Source organism: Aspergillus fumigatus, chromosome 3, assembly GCF_000002655.1.
Source record: "Aspergillus fumigatus Af293 chromosome 3, whole genome shotgun sequence".
Lineage (NCBI taxonomy): Eukaryota > Fungi > Ascomycota > Eurotiomycetes > Eurotiales > Aspergillaceae > Aspergillus > Aspergillus fumigatus.
The window spans coordinates 3,794,282-3,811,645 of record NC_007196.1 but is presented as its reverse complement, the minus strand read 5'-3'; the positions used below and the strand labels follow the sequence as shown (position 1 = coordinate 3,811,645).

At 48.8% G+C, this 17,364-nt stretch overlaps 6 protein-coding genes across 6 annotated transcripts; 4 read left to right on the top strand and 2 right to left on the bottom strand.

Moving 5' to 3' along the window:
- Window positions 1-4: 4 nt before the first annotated feature.
- Window positions 5-2,674, bottom strand: AFUA_3G14350 (GTPase GUF1; the record flags this gene model as incomplete). The annotated part of the gene is made up of 3 exons (XM_077804483.1): window positions 5-1,370; window positions 1,428-2,389; window positions 2,516-2,674. The coding sequence occupies 3 exons, from the start codon at window positions 2,672-2,674 to the stop codon at window positions 107-109; spliced, it is 2,385 nt and encodes a 794-aa protein (XP_077660631.1). The 3' UTR covers window positions 5-106.
- Window positions 2,675-3,003: 329 nt separating this feature from the next.
- AFUA_3G14340 (spindle checkpoint protein MAD2) lies at window positions 3,004-3,494 on the top strand (the record flags this gene model as incomplete). Its single annotated transcript, XM_749099.1, has 2 exons — window positions 3,004-3,137; window positions 3,203-3,494. 2 exons carry the CDS (start codon window positions 3,004-3,006, stop codon window positions 3,492-3,494), a joined length of 426 nt encoding a protein of 141 aa, XP_754192.1.
- A 1,787-nt stretch (window positions 3,495-5,281) lies between these two features.
- Window positions 5,282-6,457, top strand: preB (alpha-factor pheromone receptor STE2; the record flags this gene model as incomplete). The annotated part of the gene is made up of 2 exons (XM_749100.1): window positions 5,282-6,026; window positions 6,093-6,457. 2 exons carry the CDS (start codon window positions 5,282-5,284, stop codon window positions 6,455-6,457), a joined length of 1,110 nt encoding a protein of 369 aa, XP_754193.1.
- An 807-nt stretch (window positions 6,458-7,264) lies between these two features.
- Window positions 7,265-10,043, bottom strand: sly1 (syntaxin-binding protein). Its single transcript, XM_749101.2, has 4 exons — window positions 9,738-10,043; window positions 9,455-9,671; window positions 9,016-9,398; window positions 7,265-8,955 (listed from the first exon to the last, which is right to left on the bottom strand). Exons 1-4 carry the CDS (start codon window positions 9,787-9,789, stop codon window positions 7,469-7,471), a joined length of 2,139 nt encoding a protein of 712 aa, XP_754194.1. The 5' UTR covers window positions 9,790-10,043; the 3' UTR covers window positions 7,265-7,468.
- An 83-nt stretch (window positions 10,044-10,126) lies between these two features.
- Window positions 10,127-15,967, top strand: AFUA_3G14310 (uncharacterized protein). The gene is made up of 10 exons (XM_077804482.1): window positions 10,127-11,926; window positions 11,980-12,152; window positions 12,213-12,328; window positions 12,410-12,896; window positions 13,270-13,372; window positions 13,436-13,983; window positions 14,044-14,447; window positions 14,497-14,738; window positions 14,804-15,379; window positions 15,436-15,967. The coding sequence occupies exons 1-10, from the start codon at window positions 11,207-11,209 to the stop codon at window positions 15,526-15,528; spliced, it is 3,462 nt and encodes a 1,153-aa protein (XP_077660630.1). The 5' UTR covers window positions 10,127-11,206; the 3' UTR covers window positions 15,529-15,967.
- Window positions 15,968-16,147: 180 nt separating this feature from the next.
- On the top strand, window positions 16,148-17,189 carry AFUA_3G14300 (DUF218 domain protein; the record flags this gene model as incomplete). The annotated part of the gene is made up of 4 exons (XM_749103.2): window positions 16,148-16,257; window positions 16,372-16,479; window positions 16,549-16,600; window positions 16,662-17,189. The coding sequence occupies 4 exons, from the start codon at window positions 16,148-16,150 to the stop codon at window positions 17,187-17,189; spliced, it is 798 nt and encodes a 265-aa protein (XP_754196.2).
- Window positions 17,190-17,364: the final 175 nt, after the last annotated feature.

Sequence of the window (17,364 nt, the reverse complement as noted above, 5' to 3'; positions counted from 1 at the left end):
TAAATGCGCAGTAGATATAGACAGGGGTATATTGAATGATGAATAAATAGATATATAACATAAACGGGTTGATACTATTCTACAGATGCGGAAGCATTTCAAGCGTTTATTTGGCGAGGAAGGCCTGGAATGCCTTGTGCTCAATCACCACGTTTCCAACAGCTCTCAGTCTCTTTCGTCCTTCTTTCTGCTTCTCCAGCAGTTTCCGGCGCCGACTGACATCGCTAGCATGGAGCTTGGCCAAGACATCTTTTCGGTAGGGTTTGACTGTCTCTCGGGCGATGATCTTTTTACCAACAGCAGCCTGGATCACAACCTCGAACAGTTGTCGATCGACATGCTCCTTGAATTTTGTCACCCATTGTCGTCCGAGCCTTTCCACTTGACTTGAGTGGACGATGCGAGCAACAGCATCGACAGGCGCCTTATTTACCAAAAGTTGCAGCTTGACGATGTTCCCTGTTTGCCAAGCGGACTCCTCATAGTCCAGGCTGGCGTAGCCTTTGGTAGACCCCTTGAGCTTGCCGAAGAAGTCATCAACGAGTTGAGCAAGAGGCAGTTCATACTTAAGAATGACCTGCGTTGGTGTGAAATACTCTAAACTCTTCTGCTCGCCTCTGTTTGCCTCGCAAAGCTCAATGACCTTGCCAAGGTACTCCTCGGGGAAGGTCAGTGTAGCCAGGACGTAGGGCTCTTGAATCTCAGCCACCTTGGAGCGCAGTTCTTCGTCTTCAGGAAATTTGGCAGGGCTGGTAATGATCTCCTCTTTTCCGTCCTTCCAAATGATCTTGACAGGCACTGATGGAGGTGTGATGATGATGCTAGCACCATGCTCCTGACGCAAACGATCCTCAAACACAGAACAGTGCAGTGTGCCTAGAAATCCCAATCTGAAGCCGGCGCCAAGAGCCTCTGAGGACTCCTTCTGCACGGTGATACTCCTGTCGTTAAGCACGAGCTGGTTGATACTGTCTTCCAAGTGCTCAAAATGGTCTGCATCCACCGGGTAAGCCGCCACAAAAACCATCGCTTTGGGCTCCTCAAAGCCAGGAAGTGGTTCAACGGCTTTCTCAAATCCGACCCTTGTAAATGTGTCACCAATCTTCGCTTCTTTGCTTCGTTTCATACCTGGGTTGAAGTAGATGTATCCAACTTGGCCGGCACGGAGCACGCTCTGTGGTGTTTCATTTGGATACATGATGCCAACCTCGCCAACGTAGTATTTAAGACCCGTCGCAAACGACACGACCTGCTGGCCTGCTCGAATTTCACCGTCGAAGATGCGGACCAGACAGATTACGCCTTTGTAGGAATCGTACCACGAGTCAACGAGTAACATTCGCAGGGGCTTCTTGCAATCGCCGATGGGGCTGCTAAGAGTCAGTAACGGAAGCAGCTCATGAGAATCGACGGGGAAATGGCCATACGCTGGGATCTTCTCAATAACTGTCGGAAGTAATTTCTCAACATTGAGGCCTGTCTTAGCTGAAACCATCACTGCGTTCTCGGTGTCGAGCTCGAAGGAATTCTTCATCTGCTCAAGAGCTCGCTCTGGTTCAGCCGAGGGCAAATCTACCTTGTTGATGACTGGAATCAATTCCAAGCCCTGCGCAAAAGCGAGGTAGAAGTTCGCAACGGTCTGTGCCTGGATTCCTTGACTGGCATCGACCAGGAGCAATGCTCCTCCGCAACTAGCATAACTACGGGATACCTCTGCACGGAAGTCCACATGGCCTGGAGTATCAACCAGGTGCAATAAATAGTCTTCACCATTGTGATTGTATATCATCGAGCAGGTTTGCGCCTTCACGGTGATGCCACGTTCACGCTCCACGTCGAGCTTGTCCAACACTTGTTTGTTCGAGCCGGGCTCAATCGTCCCCGTGAGTTCGAGCAGGCGGTCCGAAAGTGTGCTTTTGCCATGATCGACATGGGCAACGATGCAAAAGTTCCGGTATCGCTCGATTGGAATCGCAGATATTCTCTTCTCGAGGTCGGATAACGGCTTGGTAGCGGTCGATCTCGATCCAGCACGAGAAGCGGAGCTGGTGAAATACCGGGGAGCGTTAGCAAGGACGAACGGCGCCCTCGTCAGGCTTGCAGCTGTGCCTTTCGGTGCAGCGCTCAGCCATCTGGCTAACTGCAAGCATCCTCGCATCTGGAGTACTGCAATGGCATGGGAATAAAATGCCTTTTGGGATGAGGATTCGAGTTTTCCACTGCCGATTCCGAGAAAAGAAAAACTGCGGCAACGGATCACTTGCTGCGGAGAAAAAGTGCTTAGCTCCGGGCGGTGGAACAACGGATTGCTGAGGTGACTATCGAGGTAAACAAAAGCTGCCTCGTTTCTGACCAGCCAAGAGACCTCACGAACGAGAAAGCATCCCATCTACAAGCTTGGGCTTGATCAAAATACACCCAAAATGTCCGCAACGAAAGATAAATCCAAGGTGCACAAGCTCTCCATCAAAGGTGAGACACGAACTTGGCCGTTGTTGATTTTCTTGAAGCTCACCCATCTATGACAGGCTCGGCGAAGCTCGTGGCAGAATTCGTGAGTCAATTCCATCGATCTGGACGGAGAACACCGGTTGACAAGACTTAGTTTGAATACTCGATAAACTCCATCCTGTATGTTGATGTGCGCTGGAGGATGGGTGCAACGCATACTCATCGCTTTGGTTCCTAGGTTTCAACGAGGTGTATATCCACCAGAAGACTTTACAACGTCAGTTTACGCCCTCCCACGACAGTGGTAGACAATTGATCTAATGCGGATACAGTGTCAAGAAATATGGTCTCAATATGCTCGGTTGGTCCGTCCCCTCGCTGCCCGCAACTCTTGCTGATCAAACCCAGTTACCGCCGACGACCAGGTCAAGGCCTACATCAAGAAGATTATGTCGCAGTTAAATAAGTGGATGCTTGGAGGCAAGATATCGAAACTTGTTGTGGTGATCACAGATAAGGAGACTGGGGAACACGTTGAAAGATGGCAGTTTGATGTATGGCAGCCCCCTGAATGGATGCGTGCAGAGGCTCATCAGAATCTATTATCACCAGGTCCAGATATTTGGAAAGCATGCCAAGAGCCAAACTTCTCGGAAATCTGCTGATAAGGAGAATGCCACTCCGGGGTATGTCTGCCTTTCTTCCGTGTTCAGCACCAAAGATACTAATACAACCTTGTACTCTGCGACAGAGACACGGAAAATCAAAGTTCGACTGCGGTTGAGAAGACCGAGAAAGAGATCCAGGAAGAGATACAAGCTATCTTCCGCCAAATTACGGCCTCGGTCACCTTCCTCCCAGTTCTGGACGGAGACTGCACATTCAACGTCCTCGTGTACGCTGACGCAGACTCGGATGTGCCCGTCGAATGGGGCGACAGCGATGCCAAAGAGATTAAGAATGCCGAGAAAGTGCAGCTGCGAAGCTTCAGTACGAATAACCACAGAGTGGAGACCCTGGTCAGTTATCGCCTGGCCGAATGACCGCGTATTGTCCAAGTCTGGGTAGATCATTCTTGCAGGGTGGCGTTCAGGGAAGGGAGTTACACAGCTGGATTACCTACACTTTGTGATGTCTTTCAATTTCCTTAATGCAAAAAACGATGTGGAATGTCCTTTGAAATAATGAATGCACATACCCGTCGCCAGCGGCAAGAGCCATACCCTTACCCTGCGGATATGGGTCGGCCACGGCTCAATAGAATCCTGCAGTTCACAGTAGAAGCTACAGAAAGAAGCAGTCCAGGGACCCCTAAAGCTTGGCAGAGCCAGATCAAGCTCATCACTAAAAACCCTGCTACTGCTCATTCAACGGAAAACTAATGGAATCTATCAGTGCTACTCGGCCTGGTCGTTCTCCGTTCCAGCGATTCTTCCGTGGCAGCTCTAATCCAATCCGAATCACTATCTCTTCACAAGACACGTTGGGAGGAGCTAGCAGAGAAGAGGAAGTTTACAAGAGCAAAGAGACAACGGAAGCAGTCAAAATGGCTTCCTTCATTTGCCCAAATCTCAAGGATCGTCTAAATGCAACAGACACAAAGGAAGTTGAACATATCTGGCAGCAAGAATGGACCTGATCTCCAGGGTCTGGTTGACGTGGTGGAAAGATCACACGTTTGCCTCTCCCTTCAGTTAAAACTTTGAGGATTCCAGTCGATCCAGATTCTGTCTTGATAGATGATCCAGTTGATACGCGTCAATTCTTGATTTAGCTAAGTATGTGATTGGAATCTACTGGAGCTACCACGAAGCTCATCTTAGTCATCGTGACTGACCTCGTCGCTATTCCCAACTTGTCAAATGTAAATTCAGCGTCTACCTACAGCTTGGACCTATGACGTGCGGTTGATCCCTGGTCCCCATGAATTATGCAGTCCACTATGATAGTGCGAGTATCTTCAATCTGGTCTATTGTCGAAGATCATTGACTTGAAGACTACTAAGGCAAGTCCCCCTGCAGGATGATGCAGTGATGGCCCCGGCGGGTTGAAGACGCCGACATCAGGGCCCAGGCAACTCATCAAGAAGAAAAACTCGAAAAGTTCTTTTGGGCTACTGAGACATCATCGACGCAGGAGTTGAAGCTCCTGTTCTTGACCTGGCTTGATGCAACGACCCAGTGTACATCGCCCCAATCTAATTTCTCAACAAGACATACATTGTCACGGGATCCTCAACTGAGGGATCTGTTGCTAATCAGGCTGTCGAAATCCAATGCCGAAGGTGTCATGATGAAATGACTTGCAAATTCACCGCGATCGCATGCCTGCCAGATGTGAATCGCGATGGTGCCCAGATTGACGTTCTCCGTGGGCGATGTTCTTTGTCTGTCCGTCTTGATATTGTTCTCGCCTCCCGCCTTGATATTGTTCATCTCGACCTCATCACAATCAGGTCTCGGCAATTCTAGTCATTCTCTTTCAGCTTTTCAATATGGACAATGCCGTGATCAACGCTTTTGTGGACCGGGGCCCACCCTGATGCCATCTAAATATTGTTACACCTCTCCCATGTCATTCCATATATTGTTTGTTTCGGGTGTTGCCTATGAGTGTCAGACGGACTGTCGCCGCAGGCTAGATGTCCAGCTGCTATACGTAGACCTCGATGCTGACTTCTACAATGCTCAATCTCCATATCTAGACACCCTTGGGCCTGGTGTTTGTTTTCGTCTTCTGAGCCCATCCACACCCTCAAGCAACTCTATTGGCTGAGACATATACAAGACTTTAGCACTTCCTTGATCGCTGGATCGATCACAGTCAAAAATGAACTCGACATTTGATCCTTGGACGCAGAATATCACTCTGACTCAGTCCGATGGGACGACGGTCGTCTCATCTCTAGCACTAGCAGACGACTATCTGCACTACATGATTCGTCTCGGCATCAACTATGGCGCTCAGCTCGGCGCATGCGCCGTACTCTTCCTAGTCCTCTTGCTGCTGACAAGACCAGAGAAACGCGTCTCATCGGTCTTTGTCCTGAACGTCTCTGCGTTACTTGCCAACATTATACGTCTGGGATGCCAGCTCAGCTATTTCTCTACCGGATTCGCTAGGATGTATGCGTTGCTGGCTGGCGACTTCTCCAGAGTGTCACGCGGTGCTTATGCCGGCCAAGTCATGGCATCTGTGTTCTTCACTATAGTCCTTATCTGTGTGGAGGCCTCCTTGGTGCTTCAGGTGCAGGTTGTCTGTTCCAATCTCCTTCGTCAGTATCGGATCCTGCTACTTGGTGCCTCGACGCTCGCTGCCCTTGTTCCGATCGGGGTTCGCTTGACTTACTCGGTGATGAACTGCATGGTGATCATGCACGCAGGAACCATGGACCATCTGGATTGGCTAGAGAGTGCCACGAATATCGTGACAACCGTCAGCATTTGCTTTTTCTGCGCCGTCTTCGTCGTCAAGCTTGGACTCGCCATCAAAATGCGAAAGAGATTGGGTGTGAAAAAATTCGGTCCGATGAGGGTCATCTTTATCATGGGTTGCCAAACTATGACCATCCCAGGTAAGGCCCGGAGAAGACCGCATCATCCAATGAAAGAAGAATCATACTGATTTAGACTCCATCAAGCCGTTTTCGCCATTTGCCAGTACTTCAGCAGAATTCCAGAATTCTCGCATAACGTCCTAACCCTCGTCATCATATCGCTCCCTCTTTCCTCCATTTGGGCTGGATTCGCCCTTGACCAGGCAAACTCCACAGCGCGCTCTACCGAGTCTCGTCACCATCTGTGGAACATACTCTCCTCTGACGGCGCCACGAGAGACAAGCCCAGCCAATGTGCCAACTCCCCCATGACTTCTCCGAACACCACATGCTACTCAGAGCAGTCAACCAGTAAACCCCAGCAGGATCCGGAGAACGGGTTCGGCATTTCGGTGGCGCATGACATCTCCATCCACAGCTTCCAAAAGGGTGGCCACGGGGATATTTGAGCAGTCATTGAATTTGAGGAATGCGTAAGGGGTTGATTTATCTGGAGTTTTTTGCCAGGTGGCTTTTCGCTCTTTCAGTTGACGTAGGCGATATGCTGCAACCCCAGTTGTGTCATCGTAATACTAGTACGTTCTTTTTTTGTCTCTTTACTTTTCTTTGCTGTACTTTTGCGTTGGTGCTAGGTGGCTATCACTTCATCATCCTGCAGGGAATCCGCTTTAATGGCTTCGAGTCAACTGATCTTCAAGGGCTTTACACCATATTAACAAGCATTTGCAATTCTACTGTGGACTGCAAGATTCCGAGGGACCAGGAACATCAAGTAGACCGCAAACCACTCGTCATAATAGTTAACTGTTGGTAGACATTAAAACGGACCTTGTAATAGCCCCAAGAAGGCAAGACAGAGAAATTAAGGAATCTTCTCCCTTTATAGCTTTCTCGTGTCCCTATCATTGTACAGACACATGACGCTCGCTGAACACACATTTTACGGAAGATTAGCCTTCTTCAAATCCCATGTCATATTCTACCACCACAGCAGCCAGCTAGGCTGGCAATGGTTAAGAATGGCTTTAGATGTCTGCTTGGTAGTTTTGGAGAAGGATGTAGTAGAAGAGGCCTTGCAAGGGACCTCTTCACAAGCAGTGAAGTGCCCGGAAGTGGGAACCCCTTCGAGTATATCTATCTTTTCATTTACTGTCGAGAATCATTAGAAAATTCTAAAGGTACTATATTCTAGACATGTTGTGACACTGTCAAATCCACGGAGTTCTGACATATAATTTGGTGGCTTGGTGAGGTTCTTGAGCATAAACGACTACGGAGTGCTTATTCGAGAAATCTAAATAAAGAATAATTCACCAACTAGCTAGCCATTCTGTTGCACGTATTTGATTATGATAGAAGCAGCGGAATCATATAAGATATTTATTAAGGTATGTAGCGTTAAAAGACGAATCTATTTCTTTACAAACCAAACTGATTTTCGTGGAGAAAGCTGATCTGAATCAACTTTCCCGCCCAAGTTTGGACAACGATTCCGTTAGGAATTCATTAGCATTCATCAATTCGGTACTGCCATAGACGACTCTTCGTCTAGCTCCACCCATAGCTCCTACTCCTGCACGAATGCCGGCCCCTGAACCGTCGCCCGGCTGTCCGCTAGTTTGGCGCACCCAGTCCTGCAAATTGCCATATTCGTCCATGCTACCTCCGCCGACGGTGAATACGATCGCTTCGTTGAATGCCTGGCGACGTTGGCCAAAAGTCGCGCTGGTCCCTCGCTCCACTCCTCCAAGGGCTCCTGGGGCTTGTGGATTGCGAGCCGCAGATGCCGGGGGTATAGCTCCACGGGCGTTTGCGCTCCTCGGGTCAAAATAGAGATAATTCTCTGTTTTTGCAATTGCAGAACTGGAGGCTGATGACGGATCCATGATGGACTCAGTGATCTTGGTCAGCGTGAGGTCTTTGTTGGCGGGCAGGAAATTCTTAACGCCGGAAATGAGCGAATCGAAATTAGCACCTAATGCTCCGGAAGTTATGCGGTCAGTGAGGCGGTTGGAAAGCGATGAGAATCCACGGAACAAATCCGAGGACTGCTGCTGCGGTGCGGCAGTCGTCATCATGGTCATTCGGGTGAGCTCTCGAACCTGGCGCACGTAGGTCAGTGGGCTGATATCCTCAACTCCTGCGCGCCTGAGAGCCTCTTCAAATTGGCTCAAGTCTGCGCGGGATAGGTCTGATTCTGTGCTTAGGAACCAAATAAGGAACAACCGGAGCTTGTCGGTCGGGTTGCTGCCTTTTGCAGGGTCATTAATCAATTCCATGATCTGGGTTTTTGACTGTTTCGTAATGTTTTCTTCGAGCTCGAAGAAATTATCCAGCTGACGGTCTTTGATCCCCTTCAGCAGTGCAGTTGCTATATTCATGTGCATATCCAGAATGGCTTTGCGTTCCCGCAACTCAGGAAGCAGGGTAATCGCAGCTTTGAGGTGCTGCGCGGAAGCGCTGGTGTCATTCTGCAAGTCCTCAATAGAAGAAGCCCCGGTCTTCTTCGTGATTTCATTTGCGTCTTCTTTATAACGTGTCAATTCAGCATCGATATCTTCCGCCACCTGAGGAAACGGTGCTCCAGCGTTACGCTTCCAGAAGAAATCATTGCTGTTTAAATCGTATACTTTCTTTGTCACGCCCTTAGCAGGGTTTGTCTCGTCAATCGGAGTTTCGACGGTTATCCGGTTGAGCCGCATTTGAAGCACGTCTTGTACTAATGATTGGTATGTCCATGAATGTGACAGCATGGGTACTAAATCCACATTACGGTCGACGATAATCAAGACGGGTCGTGAAGAAGGTACTCCAGCGGCGGTTTTCTTGTTGCCGGAGAACAGGTTGTCTTTCGAATTCAGAATATGATCACGTAGTTTACGGTCGAGCTTTGTGGCGATCAGTTCTGCCGCTCCGCCTTTCGGACAACGAATGATTGGAATCGCACCTGTTTATCCCGGGAATGATCAACGGCTGATTCTCGAGCGTGGAGAGGTTTGAAACATACCCATAGTGACACTGACACTGAACAGCCCGCTAACAATCTTGTCAACAATGCCGTCCAACTCTTCATCACTCGTTTTGGCGCTGTTAATCTTCCAATATGCGTCGTTGCCTAGTCCCAAGCTGAAGAGATCTGGTTCGGCTACGATAAAATTCAAGTACTGGTCATAAACTTGAGCAACATGCTCCGCGGTACCGGTGGAAGCGATTTGAGACGCGAAGTCTTCAAGAAGTGGCCGAGGTATCGATGAGAGAAAGTTCACGTAGGCAGGAGAGTAAAGTCCACGGGACAGATCATTTGTAATTGCTTGGATGTTTGCAGGAGTCGGTTCGACGAGGTATACAACAGGGACATCAGGGATGGGATATCTGGTAGAGTTGAGATTCCTTGACGACAAATGGTTAGCTGCAATTCTATGCTCCTTGCACCACGAGGACCCTACAGATGAATAGTGACACCCCAAGCTCGAAGGTCGTTTACACGAAGTACACTACTGATGACATCCCGGCCCATGTTGTCAAACACTAAGACCTTCCAAATGGGATCGCCGTCTTCATTGAGAATAGGCGTGGAGATGAGACCTTGAGCTGATATATCGTGAGGGGAATTATTCGTCGACTGGGGCTCGTGGTTCAAATTGAGGATCTTCTGAATAGACGCTATGAACCCAGTTAGAGACTTGCTATACTCATTGAATGATTTTCAACTGCAGGGGGGAAACCTACCGACCTGACGGTCTCGCAGAGACATTGCGTGAGACCCCATGGTAATGTTCATTTGCACATGTAGAGTTTCAACAAACTAAGTAATTATGCTCGAACCATGACACGTCAACCTGTATTGCGAGGGACGATGAAGATCAAGCCGTAGAGATGATAAAGATAAATTCCTTATTGCAATTCACCCTGAACTCTCAGGGGAATCCAAGAATAACCACCGACCGTGCTATGATGTTATCGCGGTATCTCCACCTGGCATTCTGAGATGATCCCAATTGTTGGAGCTGACATAATCCCCGTGCTGGGTTGTTCCTCCCTTAGCTCAATCCAAACAGAGCAAACTATGTTGTCGAATTGGGGAGAACCGTGGCTGGGACGATCACATGACTATGACTAGGCTCGAACAGGAGTAGCAGAGAAATCACCCTAATATCACCACGACCACCCGTGAGCCGCCCGGCTTTTCCAGTTCTACCTCATCACCACGACCAACAACAACCCATCCCTATTCTCTCAACCATCCCCGTAAAGCGAATTACTATGCTACTGGACTGCTATTCAGAGTGGTTCTTTGTATGAGAACCTCTTATTCTTATCTTTAAGACAAGTTTAGAGGAAAGAAAAAGTCCACAAGGACTAGCAGTTCGAGCTGACTGGTCGCGTCTGCCTTACAGAAAGAGGTGGTCAAGGCAGGTCAAAGTGACAAAGGGCGCATAATAAGGAAACAAAACACAAGGCTGAGGATAAGGAACAAAGGAAGTGGGAGCAGTGAATTCCAGGGAGAAAAGGAACAGACCACAACCTCTACCTTAATACTGGTCGGTGTATTCGAAACAAGGAAGTGTTGACCAATTTTTGTGGTACCTAAGGTGCTTCTAAAAGGCGCAAGACGGTCGCAAGACCTGAACGTGACTTGCAGGACACACCTTTAGGAACTGCAGGCACAAACCTTTACCAGCCTGTGGCCACTACAGTATCCCTACCAGCAAGTCCAGGCCATTTTAAGGTACCTAAGGTAGGCTCTCCGAAGCGGGTGGATAATCACTGCCACACTGGTCAGCCATAACGTACGGAGTGCGCCAAAGAAACTTGCTTGACAACTCCTTCGATTCATTCATCAAGGTTCGGTGCTGCGGGCGCTCTCTGCAAGGCGGGAATTTCTTGGTTTTTCTCCTGGCTTGACCGCTTTCAATCTGGACGTATCAAGTTATCCAATCCGTTCTTTCACACTCCAATCAGCTGCGCTACCGTTGGTTTGAACAGCCAACCAATTAAATCACTCGCTGTTCCTTCAAGTGCTCCACCAGGTTCCTGCCGACTCCGGTTCGAGAAAAAGCGGCAACTGAACTTTACTATATTGGGTATCCCAGACACGTGGGTACATGTGACTTTATATGATTACCCGTTTAGTACAATAACAACTACCACCTGCGATCAAAGTCAACGCCTGTTATAGAGGGCAAATTAAGCCCAGAATGGATCATCCCTCGTCACAGGGCATGATGCCTGGCTTGCATTGCAACTCAGTAACTCCGGGTTCAGTTCAGCCTGAATATTGGAACAATCTGGATTCGTTATATTCCGGTCCTGATCCTCCACACCAGCATCCACACCCGTCCCAACAGCAGATGCATCAGTCGCACCAGCAGCAGCATCGGCAACAACAACAGCAGCAGCAACAGCAACAACAACAACAGCCGCAGCAACAAACTCAATCAATGGGCATCGGCTGGGACCATCCGATCTTCAGTCAGCAGCATCCGCAAAGGACACATGTACCATCACATCAAGACCAAGATCATGGCATCTATTCATCGTCAACTCCGCAGTCGTGGCAACAAAATTCACTACAACAACATCTCCATCATCATCAACAACAACAGATACTTTCGCCAGCTCCACAGGGTCTTGGGGTGCCCACTCAGTATCATCAGGTTCATCGATATCCTCCAGGCCAGGTGACATTCGATTCACGGCCTCTCCCTGCAGCTAACAACCCTTCATATCAAACTTACTCATTCCCTCAGAACTTCTATTCTTCTCAGCACATGTCGCTTCCAGATGCCTTTCCTCAATCAAATCCACCGCAGGCCTCTCGATCGCAGACTTCCCAGCAGAATCATTACCAGACCGTCGCACATCAGACGCCTATTGCATCATACTCGCTTCCTACCGGATATTCCGAAGGGAACTCGGTAAGCACACAGATGACTCATCATCTTAAGGACGTTTCACTGACATACAGTAGATGAATTTCATGACCAATTATGCTGAGCCAGCTACAAATGTTACCGACGACCCCACCATCAATCCTCAGATTCTTAATCCCGCACAGCAGTCTTCTTCTAATCAAACTCCTTCTCTCCAAAACCCGTTTCTTTACGTGAATTCCGATGACTATGGCGGGCCCGATGATGGGAAGTAAGTTCTAAACCCTTATAGATTCTTCAAGTAAAATCATCAACTTACAGTCGATGCCAGGCTGTTTAACTTCTTCGAGAACGACTTGCAAGTGCCATCTCTTATGGGTGAGAGTACAAGTAGTAATCGACCTACTCCCGGTCAAAATGCCTTTGAGGGGACTTTCCAAGTCAACGGTATGTGGTCCGCGGCGTTTCCCTCTCCGTCTGCCTTCATGTTAGCCTTATTGTACTAAATAGCTAAACCCTAATATCCAGGTCAAAATTCTGTAGACTCAATTTTGCAGGTAAAACCAACTGAACTGCCGAAGAAGAAAGCTCGCACGAAGACAGTGTCGAAGAAATCAACATCTCCTCCGAAGAAGTCTTCGGCATTGGAAAGCGAGACTTCTGATGACTCCGACCTAGAAATCCAACTTCCCGAAGAGCCATCCCCCATACCGGCGACGCGACCCAATGAACCAGAGGCTGCTGTGGAATACGATACTCTTCAAGCCGTGTGGTCGCCACGCAATCGCAGGCCCAATGCTGATAAGGTCAAAAATGCTTTAGTTGCATTTAAAGACGTTGTCAAACGTGTGAGGGATGCGTGGAAAGAAAGCAGTCAAGCGATGAAGATAGCGGAGAACAAAGAGGAGAACGACAGAGCAGCCCAACTCAAGAAGGATGTTGTCCTGCAACGTCGCCTGATGGATGTGGTTGTCAGTACCACCCTTGAAAAAGGCCACCCGGCTATCGTTGAGAAGTATGTCCTTTATCTTTTCCTATTCTTGTTATTCAGGCATTTCGTCGTTATGGCCTTAGAAGTCAGAAACGAATCGAAAAATCTCTCCCCCGTAATCTATTAGCGTCGATGGTCAGGAAGCCTTCTTAGAAGATGATTGTTAGTACGAGCGATTAATCGCTCTGTGCCCGAGGACCAGAAGGGTAAAACCCCTTTCTGTGGTTCTCGACTGGGCTCTTAAAATCAATCTTGTGGAAGCGCTGAAGTACCAATGAACTAACCTTGACCTGTCAGAGTTGGTTGAACCTGTCGCATGTACATCGGATTCTATCCAAATTTCTGGCATCATCAATCACACATTTCCGGGTTCTGAATGGCTAACGTGGAAGTTCAGGTTGGGAGAACATCCAATGGCACTCGCTGCCATGTATTCCTTTCTTCTAGATCGACATCAAGCGTCCGACGTGGATGGGGCATTCACGGTTAATATACTCAAGGTACATTCCCTTTTTTTATTTAGACCTGGTTCGACATAGGGACTAAGAGCGTCTGAAATATAGTTACTCGCACGCTTTGGCACCGTGGACGAGGAGGTGCTCCAGAAAACTAATATTGCTAAACTTCTACCCCGTTTCGTGAAGAAGGGGGGCCCCACTGTCAAGGAGCTCTCTCAGAAGATCCTAGATAATGCTGCTGCTTCCACGAAAAGGAAACAGGAGTCTACCAAACCCGCAGCTAAAGAGAGGCAGGCAACCAAGAGCTCTCCCTCTGAAGCTGCACCTGCAAATAATTCCCGCCCCGAAATCACTGGCTCGAAGAGGCCTCGGGAGGGAGAATCCAATGGCCAGGGTGCTTCAAAGCGGATGGTTGTAACATCCAATATCAAGCCTAGCGCAAAGGCAGGCAATGCTACCATTACTGGCTCTGTCAAGCGCCCACAAGAGACAGCTCAGGAGAACAGATCTGCTGCTGCTGTCTCGCGTCCGAAGGCAAACATTATCGCTCCCAAGCCTACAAGCCTCTTTGGCAGCTTGGTTTCTGCTTCCAAACGGCCAGGCACCTCAAATGCAGAGCGCGCTGCCGCCGCAGCTGCCGCAGCGAAAACAAGGTATGCAGAATGCGAAGCTCCTGTATGTGGACCTTCAGAAATAATGCTAACAATGATCAGCCCTCCGGCCGAAAGGAAAGAAACTCAAGCACCCCCTCCTAGACCTACTTTCTCCTTTGGCGATATTATGGCAGATCTTAATAAGCAAAAGGGCCCTGAATCAGTTGAGCCAACTGAGGATCGACCTCCGGAATCCGAAGAAGAACGCAAGAGGCGACTTCGCAAGGAGGCTCGAAGAAAATTGCGCGTCAGATGGAAACCTGACGAGTCTCTTACGGAAGTCCGTCTCTTCACCCACGATCCTGACGAGGAGCTGGGACCGGGTGATCGATCTCAGGGAGAAATTGGTGACATCAAGGGAGAGGGTAGTGTCCTTAAACTGCACAGAGATCTTGAAGACTTGGAAGATGACGATGATGGTGTTATTCGCGAAGAGAATTTGATGGACTATACAGAGCCTTCGGGTAAGCCAGTATCGACGCAAGGTATGGGCTGTCTGCTAACGGAATCTAGAAATTGACAAAGGCGACATGACATCTGAGGATCGCTCCAGAAACTACATCAAACGAGGTGGCACGCAAGAGCCTTCTAGTCCCGAGAAGCAAGCCCAGAATCATCGGGAAGCTACTACGCTTATGGTTTTCTACACGTCTCCTGCGGATATTCCTTCCTCGCCAAAGGAGCCGCCCCAGACTGACACTGATGAACCTGTGACTGAAGTGATTTCCTTCGGAGAATTGCCGGATCACATCAAGGTAACACATCCAATTCTTTCTTGTCGGCAAGTTTCTGTACGGGCTTCTGATATTCATATGTCTAGGTTCGACAAGAGCGATACTACGCAGCGGTCAACCCGAAGCCAGCCCCTGTAGCAGCTGCGCCGCCTCTTGCTCAGGCCAGCCAGTTCGACATCTCTAACTTGCTTAAAATCATCCAGAACGCATCCCAGCAACAGTCTACTCCTCCCCCGCCGCCGCCTCAGCCTGCGTCACAGGCGCCCATGTCTGACCTGGAGCGGACCATCAGCATGTTCCGCCAGCAGCAACCTCAAGTTCCACAAATTCCCCAGTTCCCGGCCGTTTCTCAGGCGCCAGCGATGCAAGGCTTCGATTTCCAGAAAATATTGGCTGTCATGAGTGCACAAAAACAGATGCCGCCTGCGCCTATTGTACCCCAAGTCCCACAAGCGCAACCGGCGATAGCGCCGAATCTCGCTGCCATAATCTCACAGTTCGCCAACCAAAATCAGCAGACTAGTTCGTCTCAACCTTCTGGCCATCAATACGAAGAACCAGAGCGCAAGCGTATGCGTGAGACGGATGGATCCGAAGAATCCAGTGATGATAGATTTGGCTACGCCAAGCGAAGCAAGTTTGGAGCACCAAACAAGAAGCACGTAAGTATTCTGCTGAGACCTGATTTGCAGCAAGCATATCGCTGACTCTGTAATAGCCAAAGGCTGGATTAGTCCCTTGCCGATACTGGCGCGAAGGAAAGTGTCTCAAAGGCGACAACTGCACCTTCCGCCATGATCCTCTGAATTGATTCCGTTCCTTTGCTACTCTCTCTTTATGATACCCCCTGGAAAGATCTACTTCACACGGCGCAGGGCCTTAATTATTGCATCAATCTAACGCATCGTTCTGATGTCTTTTTTCTTTTTTACTTTACTATGGTTGCACATGGACCAAGTGGATGTAAATCCTCTGCCAACACAGGGCGTTCATTCTGCAGTGGGTATTGTCTTCCCACCTTCGCATTAGTCAGGTCAGCATCATGTTTCTCATCTGGGCATCGCACATAAGGTCATGATATGGTCATCAGATGGAGTTTTGTGATGCTTTTCGGTTCCTTTCGTGACTGCTTTCTACGGCACCACCTCATATCTCTGGGCATGGGTTTTCTCAATTGTTCCGTAAACACGCAAACGTGTACTGTATGATAGATCATTCAATCAATTTCCAAGCTTATTTTCGCATTAAAATTCGCATACCGAATATACAAAGAGTAGAGTACCTGACCTCGTCCGATGGGTTGCTTTGATTTTTAGGGATGTGATGAATGAGTTGCGCTGCATCATTGACTCTTTAGGACATCTCCCAAATTAAAATCCGCTTATCGATAGCCTTGTCATCCACATCCTTCACACGTCTTGGCGAAAGCGATGGAAAGGTCACCAAGTTCCCAGATATCAGCCTGCGATCACTTAATAGTCGTTTGCAGTCATGCGATATACATTGGCGGACCTACAAAGGGTGTCTCTGAGGATGAATGGTGAGTTGTGTAGGATGTCTATTCCAAGCGATTGGGAATCCCATAATCTCAAGCCCACCTATAAACAACTATAATCTACACTTTGCGGGTGCTAACTGTATGTGCCACGGGTAGGTTGATTGAACCTTTCCAAAGGGGTGAAACACCCACATTTACTGCACATGTTCAGGCTGGTCTTCGAGCATTGGCGGACGATCCGCATGGACTGCTGGTATTTTCTGGGTAAGCCTCCCCTGTTTTAGAGTACTAGTGGCTCACACCGGCGGATTTGTAGTAGCTGATTCTTTACAGAGGCCCAACAAAGAAAGACAGAACTGACTTAGCGGAAGGCACCTCATATCATGTGAGACTATCTCGTTCTTCCCAGCACAGAAGCGAGACATCAAGTTGACGTCCTTCGACAGAATTTGGCCAAAGACAATGATTACTACTCTTACTCTTCGAGGATCCATCCTGACCGAGTCATTACCGAAACCAACGCTACGGACTCCTATCAGAATGTGCTTTTCTCTCTGCTCAGATTCAGATCGTACGTCGGAGCGTATCCGAGAAAGATCACCGTTGTTACGCACGAATTCAAGCGCCAGCGGTTCATGGAGTGTCATTTTCCGGCTCTTGGATTGAGGGCTGGGGGCCAAGCTTCGTGTCCTGGAGCTGTCGTTGGGATCAATCCTCCGGAAGAAGTAACGCCTCTCGCGTCGCTGATATCAGGGGAAGAGAAGAGTGGGATTGGCCTGTGGAGGCTGGATCCGTATGGTGTCGGCGAAGAGCTAGCTGCGAAGAGAGTTAAACGAGGATGGAAGCCTGGCAAGGAAGCCGAACTGTTTGTTGGGATGAAGTTGGACGCTGTCGTTGAGGAGCTGCTTCGTTGGAAAGGGGGAGTGAACGGTGATGAATTGTTTCCGAAGCTGGATCAGTTGCCGTGGTACTGAGCGTCAATCTGTGATGCACATGAATTGTAGATACTAATCATTCTGCCCGTTGCCAGCCACCTGGGGCATCGCTCTGCGGATATAGGTCGGGCCACGACTCAATAAAATCTTGCAGCTCAATGCAATTTTATGGTATTTGAAGCTATTCAAAGCAGAGAATTGAAGAATTCCTCCC

What these genes read in the sequence shown, in the direction of transcription:
- sly1 (XM_749101.2), bottom strand. Translation starts at nt 9,789, where the DNA reads ATGAACATTACCATGGGGTCTCACGCAATGTCTCTGCGAGACCGTCAG. An exon ending in TGGGGTGTCACTATTCATCT is followed by an intron (nt 9,399 to 9,454) that starts GTAGGGTCCTCG and finishes TTTGTCGTCAAG; the next exon opens with GAATCTCAACTCTACCAGAT. An exon ending in CAGTGTCAGTGTCACTATGG is followed by an intron (nt 8,956 to 9,015) that starts GTATGTTTCAAA and finishes CGGGATAAACAG; the next exon opens with GTGCGATTCCAATCATTCGT.
- AFUA_3G14310 (XM_077804482.1), top strand. Translation starts at nt 11,207, where the DNA reads ATGGATCATCCCTCGTCACAGGGCATGATGCCTGGCTTGCATTGCAAC. An exon ending in GGCGGGCCCGATGATGGGAA is followed by an intron (nt 12,153 to 12,212) that starts GTAAGTTCTAAA and finishes AGTCGATGCCAG; the next exon opens with GCTGTTTAACTTCTTCGAGA. An exon ending in CACCCGGCTATCGTTGAGAA is followed by an intron (nt 12,897 to 13,269) that starts GTATGTCCTTTA and finishes GTGGAAGTTCAG; the next exon opens with GTTGGGAGAACATCCAATGG.